At 31.6% G+C, this 13,573-nt stretch overlaps 1 protein-coding gene across 1 annotated transcript in view; it reads right to left on the reverse strand.

Annotated features, from left to right (window-relative positions):
- Positions 1-8,863, reverse strand: part of LOC108744811 (proton channel OtopLc-like) — a 47,747-nt gene extending 38,884 nt beyond the window's left edge. The window contains exon 1 of the mRNA XM_025975081.1: positions 8,080-8,863. Coding sequence (XP_025830866.1) covers positions 8,080-8,288 — 209 coding nt within the window. The 5' untranslated portion in view covers positions 8,289-8,863. The remainder of the gene's footprint in view (positions 1-8,079) is intronic.
- Positions 8,864-13,573: the final 4,710 nt, after the last annotated feature.

The following is a 13,573-nucleotide window of genomic DNA, read 5'->3' on the forward strand; positions in this document are numbered from 1 at the left end:
GAAAGTGTGGAGGTACGTGTCCAACCAATCTTAGGACTAACGACCTTATGATGATGATGACTTGTTTAAGATATTTTACCTATCCATCTACCAGAAGAAAATTTGACAAATAAAAGCATGTGCTTTTACAGCATATGTGATTCTTTTTTAATAAAATAAAATAAAATAAAAAGAAGACAGTTTTAAATTTAAATTCGTTTCTACAGTTGTTTCGGGTGGTTATCTCACCCTCAGTTGTTAAGTCCTACTTAATTAATCTTCGCTTGGCGTGTAAAAGACTTCAACTTAAGACATTGCAGCTTGTATGCAGGTGCTCTAAGACGGTTTCATATCTTGAATTTTTACGGTCCCAGAGACTCACCGAGGGTCCAAAATAAAAAAAGAAAAAGTGTCAGGTTTCTACCTTAAAACATATTAACTCATTCTATACGACTATTTACAATTTAACTATCAATAAATTCGTCAATATCATCAATACATATTTCTTGAAAATTATACGCTCTAAGTTCTTGAGGAGTATTTTTCAACTTCAAAACCTCTGAAGTGTAAAAAAATTAACTTGAATTATTCTTCCGTGAAAGTTAGGATTTCAAACGAACTCACTAAAAAGCATTGAACATCAATATCGAATAAAGGGTCTAAGATGATCCGATAAAGGAAGAAGAAGGTAAAAGCACTTATAGAACTTTTTTGATTCGTTTTCAATACGATCCGGAAGTTGTTCGTTAGCTAACTCAACTCGCCATTAATGGAAAATGTAGAAGATATTCTGCTTGCTCTTGAAAACGATAAAATGTATATATACTGAAATAAGAACCATAGAAATAATTTTTATTTTTAACTCTGTACGATATACTCGAATATACTTTTGTATCATTTCGTATGAAAGAGATACACCTATCCAGGTATTAGGTACTCTACATAAATAGAGGAAAAGTTATTCACATTTTGATTCTTTACAATTTTTTAACGTCTCCGTAAATTAATCATTAATCTAGTGCATAAATAAGTCTTTATAACAGCATAACTTCAAAATTTCTCTCGTATTTATTAATTAAAGTTCTTTTCATTTAAATCTGAATATCCGTAGAATTCCATACAATAATGTACACTTATAATGAAAGTGTGGGTTCATTAAAAATATTTGTAGAAAAATTTCACTCTTAACGCGCCAAAAGAAGTACAACTTTAATAAAAATTAAATTATATCATAATAAATACCACAGCTTTAGCCTTTAATACTTTATTCTATGTAATAGTAAGTCGCGTTGTCTTGTTTATCGTCAGTGAATCGTTCAATTTTTTTTCCATACACGTGTCTAAGTGTAGGCACCTCCGATCTGCAGGAAGGGTGCAAAATAGCACTTGAAGGTGAAGTGCATCACTGACAGTCCCTTCGAATTGTCTAGACCTCTAGACAATGACATATGGTCTCAATAATAAGTAGAACTGAAATAGAAAAGGTCTCTAAGAATAACGAAAACGGTTTTATGTGCGAAAACGTTTGAGGTTAGAAGCTGGGCTTTTACTGCAGGATTTTGGATTTTACCAAAGATCATTTGGAATATAAACCTGTAAGAAACCGTTTGAGAAGAGTTCCTATTTCCAAAGGTTATCGAATAATTTTTCGTTTTATTTCAACTGAACACTAACAATTTTTATTAGTTTCCTCCGAATTATCTCCCCATTTTAATCATTTCGGGGACATGGTTGTCATTCACCTTCTGTTCCAGACAGTAATTTTTTCAATTAAATTCAGCTCATGTTGAGTTGTCACCTGTTGTGACGGCAATTTAATGTTGAGCATTAGTGGATAAAATACGTTAACAAGTGTTTGTGTGTTAGAAGTGCTTAAATATACTACAAATACATGGATTGTTTCCTATACGAAGCTGTTTATGATAATTCGTAGCTGTTGGTAGTGTAAAAACAGATGGGCAAATACGAAATCGTTTTGCCTGATTCTTAAAAAAGTATATGTTCCATTTTTATCCACAGTCTTCGAAGATAAATTAGATATGAAGGAATAATTATATTTTTAAGTTAAAAATTAGCTGGTTTAAAATTAAAACTAATATATTTAGAAATGTGTCAACTACACCTACTCGATTACGATTTTAATTTCAACCTCCCAATTTTAGACTTTTTGTACCATGAAAGTAAAATACTGTATCAACGAATGCCGCAGGAAATCGATACCGGCGGCGATGTAGCCTAATAGGGCTGATAGCCGTGGGTTACAAATTATACAGAAAAGGTACGGGAAGTTTCCGAAAACAATCGGGAATACTCCACGACCATCATCTAACGGTAGGATACAAGAGAGTCGATATAAATAATTGGTGAATGAGAAGAAGAAGTAAATAGTGTACAAAATTGTAAAATATATGGACGTATTGATTACAACAATTTTAAACATTCTTCATACGGAATATAACCGGGTAGACAAGCAAATACACTGTACAGACTTATTTTATTGAAAAAGCAATGTTGTTATCGAAACTGCAATCATTAAAGAGCAAGTCCGTTGAACATGCTAAATTAAATTTGTTAATAGCGGCATTGAATGTGGTTTGACGAATGTCGGCGTGGTGGTTGCATTGGGGTCGTTCCTCACTTTTGATAATCGTAATTAGCGAACTCGTGCGACGTCCAATTATTCAAACAGACGGTTGGCTTTGGTGAGAAGTTAATCCGGATTTCGAGGCGAGACTTTTCAGTACTCGTCATGCAGCTTATTTCGAGTCGATATTGATAGATTTGTAAGCAACCGTTAAAACTAAAGTGAAAATATTCCTTGAAAGATAAGGTTATTTTATATATTACCTTCTTCTTAATACTACTTACCTGTTGATAAAAAAATAATTGCACAAAAACTTAGGAGAGAGTGTAATTGCTGGAAGTACCTACCTAGAAATTGGATAATAATTATGTACGACGCAAGTATAAGAATATTACAAAACAAAAAGCAAAAAACCCTGAAATATTGCCAGAATTTTAGATACCTATAAATGCCCTTTGTTCGTTTAAAAGTTTCATCAAAATGTCTATTGCTTTAAGACTCTAAAGACATAAAATGTAAGATAGTCGTAAGCATTTACCTTTTTATACAAGATTTCAAAACAGAGAGTAAATACTTGTTGATAAATATTATGCAAAAAAGAACATTCAAAACTTCCTTAATTTCTGATCTTGACACTCAAGAAACTGTTGAACGATGCCAATTGGAAAATGTCCAAATTACTCGAAAACTGAAGCTTTTTCTTTTCAGATGCTCTAGAAGACCTTTAGGCCCTTCATACTCAATTCAAAGGTCTTCTCTTTACGGAACACCACGCACAAAAGTACAAATTGTAATATAATATTGCTTCTGATCCCGCAAGGATTTACAATCGATAAATAATATATAACAATTTCACTCGTTATCCACTCCAGTCCAATTTTATTAAAGCTTATATTAATTAATCTGCTCCCATACATATTCCGCTAACTTTAATCAAATGTATTTACTACGCGTTAAGCCTTTTTGGATAATATTTATCTAAAACTGCAGTATTGAAACGAATCCCTAATACGAAGCGAAATTACAAACCGGTCGAATTATTTATTGGTCATAAAATGTACGAATTGCTGTGTTAAACATTTATGGAATAGTGAAGATGTAATGTAACCACATGCATATGTAAATTAACAAGTACATATATGGATGGATATAAGATGGGAAGTATTAAGAACTATCTAATTAGAAATAAATTTTTATAACTGCATAATTAAACTGGAGGTTGGCATTCTGGCATTCTTTTAGCTGTAACCTTTAGTATAAAAAATGGAAAATTTTATGCCCAAAAACTTCACGAATTAAAGCAATTTGTGACATGTCATATACTTAATTTCAAACTGAAATAAAGCTTACGATAATCTAATAATTACGGCATTGTTTCCTTCATTTTTTTAAAGGTACTCGCGGAGCAGCGTCCAAGATAAATGGCGGTAATTACAAGAAAGCGATGAAGAGATTAGGAAGTGCCCGTTATTTTCTGTAACTTCATGAACTTGCATTAATCAAGATTCTTTAAGTATTCGCTAGTCAATGGTGTGTGAGTTGAACCGTTACTTAGCCAACCAACGCCTTCATTTATTTTGTTTATGCGCGCTGGTCACAATGTAACAACATAGTGGTGGAGACGCCATGATTAAACATGAATTATACTATTAACTATTGACTTTTTGAATCATACCAGACCAACAAAGGTAGGGTTATTAGATTTTTTTCCTTGGAAATAAAGGGCAACTGACAATAACAAAAACAACGAGCTTACGTAAATTTGGGAAGCAAACCAAGTGTTTTTATTTTTATGCGAGACTACGATGATGCGCTAGTGAGTAGCTACTGAAGTTGAAATAAATTGTGCAAATGAAATTAATCATTAACAACTACAGATATTATAAATATCCAAGGCATTGAGTGGAGGTCACTGTCTCCAACGTAACTTCCGCGTAAAAGCATAGTAAGTTTTTGGGTTTCTGCCAATATTTTCTTACAGAAATAAACTAATGTAAGTTGACATCTAAATCTACTTTACTAAACTGTTACGACGAAACGTTCTTGTACCTACTTTAGATTTCTTTTCTATGCGGTTTTATTTTATTATATTTTTAATTACAAACATATGAAAATAAAAAATACCAAAAAACTAACTTGCATCGTGTTTAATAGATGTAGGTGTAAAACGTAAAAAAAATGCTTTATAATGTTTCGGAATAGTTTTAATCACATAAACTCTGCATGCAGGATATTCTCGACTGACTTAGACCTATGTGAAAAGTACACAGAAAAAGTTTGTTTTTTAAACTTTTCTGAAACACCATAAAACATTTTTTATTCATTTATCACACTACAGTCCTTATTGTCTATTTCTGTATGTTATTGTATCATCAGTACTAGTATTATTATTATCTTTGCCGAGTCAAGGGATTTGCCTTCCGCATGGCGTTAAAAAGTATCATGTTACACGTCAAATAAATCTTTTAACGCTCTTCACACAAGGAACTGTATGTTTTATGTCACAACAGGCAGTGGTTTTGTGCGGATTATTATTAGAACTGGAAGGGACTAGATAAGTCGAGTCGTCTTTCATTTGCGATTCTCCCATTTACACTATATTGGAGCTCGTGAAACAAATACGCGACTGCTAATCAATAAGTCCCGTATCGATAACCAAAGCTATTGTTTGCGGAGAATAGAACCAATTAGGTGAACAAAAGGAGTGGAATTGAGGCAGAGACATTTCATTAGAAAATGGAAAAGACTACAACAATTTACAAATCAAAGCGTAAAAAATAAATAACGATTGTTCTCCTTAATATGTAATGAGGATAGTAGGTTAGTTACGCCTTTAAAATTCAGTTTCCGTTTCTTTTTCTTCTTGAGATGGTTTAGAGGAAAAATGGTTCTATTTTGGCTTCTCTTCATATTCAATCTTTTTTGTGTGGTAAGAAAGTTTCTTATAGAATCCACTTCTGTCCTCACGAACGATTCATTTGGAAATTAAACTAAAAAAATATTAAAAGTCTATAAAGTCTATAGTGGTACGCAAGGGAAAAAAAGAGCGAATATAAAGGTAGGGGACGAAAGATGTTAGAGGCAAATGATAGAGAAGGTTAGAAATAAAGAGATATTAGAAAGAATAAGAGAACAGAGGATTCTCTGGAAGTCAATAAAAAGCAGGTATGATAGGTTGGTAGGACACCTTCTCAGGCATGAAAGTCTAGTCAGAGACATATTAGAGACAGAAACAGAAGTTAAGAGGAATATAGGGAAATACGAAGATTAACTCAGGATAGGTAAGAGTGGAGGTAATGTCCAACCAGATTTAGGACTGATGATCTTATGATGATGCTTGCAGTGCAAATTAGGTGCGAAAAACAAAAATTATATGTAGAGATAATAGAAACAAAGGATTATGTTAAACAAGGAGATGGTATAGGATAGTACAACGTTTTCGGAGACATGAACGGCTATAAACAGGTATATTCTAAACATCAGAAATAGCAGTAAAAAAGGACTGAGGAAAGAAGCGTGGAGATGCGTGTCCAATCAGTCTTCGGACTTAATGGTAAAATTGTAGTAACCAATCTTATAAGCTACAGTTTTTGTCCATATTTTCGTTTCAACCAAGCACTTACATTACTCTAAATCTCTAAATACTTAAACTATATAAAAATAAATGTCCTTCTACATTATGAGATTCATTTTAAAGCTTTGGATTGTAAAAAATAAAATCGTAGTTTTAAAGATACTTATTATTTATAAGTAATAATTTCTTTTTTGTCCTAACCTTTTTTAATTTTAGGTAAAAAATAAGTGTATACTTAAATAAATAACAGACTAATGTCGCATATGTAAAAAACCACTTATTTCAATTGTAAACAAAATAAGCCTGCGGTAACATTTGCGATGATGCCGTGAGATTCTGGGGTTCTTTGACCTCCTGAGGCTCTTCAAATTTTTGTATGAGCAATGAGTACCAGTTATCCAGCAGATGGAGATAGGAATGATACGTTAGAAACAAAACCGTCATGACTGGTATTTTATTTATGAGACGTCTACTTTCGCAAAAATTTAAGCAGGTTTTCAGGAGTGGAGAAGAGACCAGAATACGAGATAGTTACTAATACCTACCTACTAAATACTCAAATAACTCGTATATAGTAGTAACCCCATATCTGTTTCATTTATAAGGAAATAATTCCTTAAATAAATTTGAAACAAAATTTATTTTGAAAATATTTAATTAGTATATTGTATTTGATAAACGGGATTTCCATTCGAGTGAAAAGGCAATTTTCGTGACAGAATATTCATAATAATGCTTACAACATCTATTTGTTTATCGTATCTAGAAATTCTTAGTATAGACCAGATATTTATCTAGTGTAGGTGACAATAATTTTGTGGAGATAAGATAATTGTTTTTCTATTGATGTAAATTTATTTACTGTAGGTACTTTAAAAAAAGCTCCTTCTGATGCTCGATTGTATTAAACAAATATACGAGTGTTTTCGATCTCATCAGCACGCCTTGGGCAGTTGATAAACTACCGAACAAAAATGCCAAAATAACCAACATATTTGACTTATTTAAGGTAGGTACTAGTTAATACTGAAAAAGCTCAAATTCTATTAGGTATCTAAACAGTTATTAGTTAGGTAAAGAATTTTTGTCTAATCATTTATCAATTCTGGGTGGGTAACAGTCGCGTGTTGAATGAGCAAAATTCGTTATTTAAATGCCTATTGTATAGGAAGTCAAACAAACAGACGCCTTTTGGATTCTATTGTTTCCAGAATATGCCGTTAGCATTCTGTCGCTTCAGTTCCTAAATTGATAAAACAGACAATTGTTATAGCAACGTGGATATAGGTACAGGAACAGTGTCCGTGCAATTAAGCTTAAATAATGGTTGGGCTTTGTTGCGGTCAAGCCAGTTTGTACGTCCCAAATTTACATAAATTCACCTATTAGGGTATTCCGTAGGTATGTCGAAGAATACCAGTGAATGCAATTGTGAGAAGGTCTAAGGGTTTTCTAAAAATCCAACAAATTGACCTACAAAGCTTTCAGTTTAAAAGCTGCGGTAAATAAAAAGTAATTCTAGGATGGATCTTTAAAATAATTGTTTTTGAATGTTTTCTAGCATTTTTTGGGTAGAATTACTCACCTGAACGTTGAGTAAACGTATGATTATGTTCTCCTTTGAGGAAGGAATAACTTTAACTTTGCAATTTCCTAAAAACCTACCTCTATCACCTAAAACTTTCTCAAAATTAACTGTTATGTTGTTTTCATTTTTGATTGTTACATTAGTTTATTGTTACTTAATTAGTCTTTACTTTTTTTATTTGTTTTCAAAGAATTCTTAAAGACTCCCGAAATGTAATATTATTTTAGGTACTTGTCTGTTAAAATGGCAACAATTTTACTACTGTACAGTTTCATTTTTAAAATAGTTCGTCAAATTATTATTGACCATACTGTCCCTTCCTCCGATCTCACGGGGCAGTTAGTTTCCTCTCACCTGACTCTTTCCTCTTTGATAACTGCCAAAACAGTGGGAGTGATCGTAGTATTATCAGCCGTGGTGTCGCCGTGATCAACGGTAGAACAAGTTGCTATTTCCTCAATATCGGAGTCGATACCTTTATCCAAATCCATGTAAAAGGAGTCGCGCGAATCGCTAGATCCTCTCCTGAGCTTTAAGCTCAAGTCCGGCGAGCTGTCGTCCATCTCTGCAAAGTTCACGCAGGACTCGAACGAACGGAACACCTCACTTACTCATCGATATCTCGAGTTGCGTACACACTTCTTACTACTACTACCACTACTACTACGTACATTATTCATGAAAGAAATCCACGTGCTATAACCAGTGACATATACAGTATACTTATTATCTTTCACAAACTTTTTTATCAAGTAGATACATCGTTCAGTTTGATGAAGTTAGGATATCACTGCTGCTGTTCAGGATAATTTAAAAACGTAAAACTTTCATAAAATGATAAATCATTGTGCTTTGTTTATAAAGATTCGTTGTAAAGTCCCGAACTGATGACTTGTTTGAAACACTCGCGTCGTAGTCCTTCAAACAAAGCACCACCGTTACTACTACTACTTCTACTGTTACTACTACGAATGGTACAGCAGCTTGTATTACTATTACTGTTACTATTACTACTACTACTATTGCTGTTGCTGCCGCTGCTGCTATTGCTAAAACTAATGACGATAGCAGGACGCATTGTTGCTACTCCAAACGCTCTTAACATAGCAGTCAGCAGCGGCTGGTTGTAAAACTGATTTCGAACGAAAGACGAAGAGCTTTTAACGTTGTTACGGTACCTCGGGCTCTCCGTAGCCATTCTTGCGCAACTGCACTGCGACACGCGTGAAGACCCCGCACATGACTATGTTGCTTTTGGCTTGGGGGTGTGTCCGACGCCCGGTGGACGAATTTGAAAAAAAGGATCAAGTGAAGTCATTTCCAAAGAAACGAAGTCTACTACAGAAACTGATCGGTGCTGCTGGGTACCCAAAATATTTCCAACTGTCCCTAATGAAGATTAATGAAGATTATCCTTTCAAGGACATTACACTAAAATCCTGACCGTTACGGTGCAGATAATAAACTTCAACATATTTAGGTCATTATTTTTTCGGCTAACGTATCCTGGACTTTTTAGGTTCTTTAGAACTTTTTTCAAAAAGAATATTTTATAAATTAATTTGAAATACGTATATGGTAAGTCAGTGATCGCAATTTTCACTAGTTACTTTAAAATAACTTTTCTTTTTAAAGTTGTTATTAACAAAACAGAGCTGTTTATGGTTATTAACAATGTACTCGAACTTTAAGGGGATGTTTTCTAAATATTCCTTTAAAAGAAAGGTAACAAACAGAACGTATTATGAAAGTTGTTACTAATGTGAATGAAAAACTGTTTAAAGGATAATAAAAGGATTATTAAAATATTGTACACTTTAGGTTTATGATTTGAAATAATAATTTTCATTATAAATGAATTTTAAACAATCATAGCCATTTTTGTTTTTGGTTTGTAAACAATAAGTACGATTTCAAGTTAGTTGTTAAAGCGTATTATTTCCTTTGAAAGGGGATGTTTTCTGTAAGTGCCACATTCTGTTTGAAACGCAAGTGCTTCAGCTTAAAATGATGACGGTATTGCGAGATCGTTTTCGTTGTCACAGCCGATCTACAAAAGCTGAGATTTCCCTGCTAATTAGGGAAAGATGTACAAGAGCAATTTCACGCATGACGGTCATGAATGGTTTTCAATAAAAATGTGTGCGCTTCCACTTCTGTTCTACCCCACTCGAAACTCACTTTGCTTCACGCATTTATTGTAAGTAATTACTTTTTTTTGATGGTTACGAACGGTTAGTATCTAATACTAGATATAAGGGTTTGCATATATCAGAATTAAGTGTCGAAAAGATAACCGCTATATTAGGTGGTAGTTTAAATGTGTAAAAGAGAAATATTTAGTGAAACAAATAATAGGAACATTTACATTTGTTTATTTATTTAAATTTATTTAAATGTGCAGATTTTTCGTTGACATTATGCACATTAAATCAGACTAGAATAATGAGCTGTGCCTTGCGAATCCACCAAAATTATATCGTAAATTATTCAAGTGTTAATTTCATTATTTATCGAAAGCTAATTACTTAACCCTTATTAGGAAGAGGGGCGGAATACGTGTCCTCAGTGGACAAGTTTTATGGTAATTAAGAGGTTTATTCATTTAGCGAAATAGAAATTTGGGAAAAACATAACAGTTGCATAATGCCAAGAAAATGCAGACCGATGTCTTTAAATCAGTATATGTATAGACCAGTATACAATTTTGGGACAAAATCATGGGTATTATCTAATTCTAGTAGTCAAAAAAATAAAGTGCAAGCATGAAAATGAAATACATCGGAGAAATCCAGGGAATCTGTAGCTGCAATAAAATAATAAATTCCGCAGGAAGTGAGTGTATAAATATTTATCGATTTATTAGTTTGACCATGGCAAGTAAATGAAATAAAAAAACTCACTTCTAATTACCACAACTAAATTTTCGTTAATTTTAAGTAGGTATGTAACTAACATATAGAATTATCATTAAATACTTTCAGAGGCATTACTACCGTCGATTTTTGAATATTTTTATAATAAAACATTTTTTTTGTCGATACCGTCCCGAAAGTTATACAATCTAAGTCTCATATTAAGACTTCCTGTCTAAAACTAATACTAAAAATACCCTATTGTAAGATAATAACCATGACCACCACCGTTTTAGTTTTCTTCATAACTAAACAACAGGATGAATATATCAAATATTAGTGTAAAAATTCATTTTCAAGTTATAAGAACTATAAATTACCTCAAGTTAATGAAGAAAAATTTATAGTTGGTATAACTGGAAAATGAATTTTCACATTAATATTTGATATATTAACCAAAAAGTATCAGTGTTTCATATTTATAGGATGAATATATATTTAATAAATGTACGTTTTACGCCTCACAGGCATATAAATTGAAAATAATACCAAACAACACACTTTTAAAGCAAGTAAACTATTTAGCGCCTTAGGTTACTTAATAAAAGCAATGTAGCATGGACATCATTCGATACTTCCTGTAAGCAGAATTTCCTTTTCGCTGCTTCTTGTCGATCCCGATTTTATCTGATGTGCATCTATTCAATAAGTATTTAAGTATTTTGCTTTAAGGTAGGTATTGTAGAAATATTAATACCTAATTCAACTTCTTCGGAAAGAATGATTAATTATTCATGATAACAGTTAGCAATAATTACAGCTTTACATTAAATAAAATTTTCAAATCTATATAATTCATGTATTAAAAGCACTCGCAGGTGAAAACGTCAGTACCTTACTATTACTAATTAAAAAGAAGAAAATATTTTGCTAGTTTCACAATATTTATTTTGTCTCTGACAATTAATCGGTATCATTTCTACATCCGTTTATTACTTTTTGAAAATAGTTTTATAACCGAAATAATTATCAGAGATAAACTAAACATCGTAAAACTTGCCAAGTATTTTCTTCAATCAAAGAAAAATGTTTCTTCAAGTGGCAAGAGATTCTACAACTTCAAATACATACAATTACTTCTATACTATTATTAACTGTATTATCAGTACTGCAACACTTAATTATGTTTAGTTCATTTTAATAAATAAACACAAGTTAATTTCTTCTGACGAAGCCTCAAGGAGGTAAAGTTTTTATTAATATATTTGTGGAAATTAATTTGTGTTTATTTATTAAATGATCATGAATTTCTATCAAGAAAACGTAGATACTTATTGCTTCGGTCCGTTTGTCACAATTAACCCATCCTTTCACTAATAAACCCATCTAATTTGATACACGCACTCACATATCGCTCAAAAATAGGTATAAGATTTTTAGAAAAATTATTTTTGATTTCCTTCCGTACAGTTAAAAGTAAACAACATAGTTTAAAAAAAAAATTAAAAACTTTAAACATTTGGAAAAATCGTAGAAATCTGGTCTTAAGGTACCTACTTGCATAAATAATTTTTTTTAATTAAGTTAAAATTATCGAAGTCCTATCTGCGGAACGAACGTCTGAAATGTTTACGACGATGAGTATGATTTTCTATCACATACTTTTTTCTATTACAGTATATTGTTTTTTTTTTCTACTTAGTAAATTTTTTCATAACAAATTGTGCTTCATTGTATCATAAAACTACTTACATACCTATTATATACTATCTGGGCGTACAGCTATATAATAATAACGCTTACCTGCTATAAATTTAATTATAATTAAAATCCTTAATTACATGAATTGTCCTGTTATTGTAACAAACACTGATTTATCTATGCACAAAAGTATTTCATTATTTAACACATTCACCAAATACATATTCACGCACGAGTTTTATTTGACCGAAACCGACCGACAAACACTGACTGAAATGGTTTTATTCTTTCACATCTTTCCACATTTAAGTATGCTTTTTATCAACACGATAACAATTTTTTGCCCATCATGAGAGCGAGAGGGAAACAGTTTTTTATAGCAGTCTAGGAGGGTAAAGATAAACACATTCACAAGAATGTAGCGAATTCTCAGTAAAACAAAAATAGGTAAAATTATTGCGAAAGAAAAAATTTAGTTTACAATAATTGTTTTACTATAAATGCAGATAATATTTGTTCTGTTAAAATTACTTAATTATCTTTCTTCTATTTCTATTTATTGAATAAAACTATTTTGATATTAATATGATTAATAACAATTATGATTTGTTAAATTAAAAACATCTTGTTTATGGCTAGTTAAATAAAAAAAAAGTAAAATTGGAAAAATACATAAATATTTGAATAATTTTAAATTATAAGTTAAATCTGCATTAGGTAGCCATCTACCGTCCGATGTCTAAATCACGCGCGTTCTACCGTTTTACAGATTGCAACTTACTCGGCGGCAAATTTCTAATTCAAACTTTCAAAAGTTATTACTTCTTTCAAAAGTAATATTACACTTAAAAGTTACATTATTGACAATTTGATAATCAAATTTATCAATAATTACTCACAATTCATTTGACTAGTCAAATGGCTCACATGTATGAGAATAAACACGTATTAAATAAGGCAGTTAGAAAAATTTGTTAATGTTTTATTTTTCAGGGAGATCAATTTGAAAAAGAGTTTGAAACTTTTGTATTTATTGACTATGTAATTTAATATCTAATACAAAAAAATAATTAGATCACAGGTATGATATATTAAATTCTCTTAATTACGCCAATATATTGCATTAACAATAATTACCGATTAATAAAAAAGACCTGTAATAATTAATAGTAGAGGTATTTAACATATTAAAATATGTGGGTACTAAAATACATTTTTATACAACTTAAACTAGAAATACTCTCATTCATAAAACCATTAGGATATATCACTTATTTGAATTTCAGTTTTTC

The sequence above is a fragment of the Agrilus planipennis genome, unplaced genomic scaffold, assembly GCF_000699045.2.
Source record: "Agrilus planipennis isolate EAB-ADULT unplaced genomic scaffold, Apla_2.0 scaffold35, whole genome shotgun sequence".
Taxonomy (NCBI): Eukaryota; Metazoa; Arthropoda; class Insecta; order Coleoptera; family Buprestidae; genus Agrilus; species Agrilus planipennis.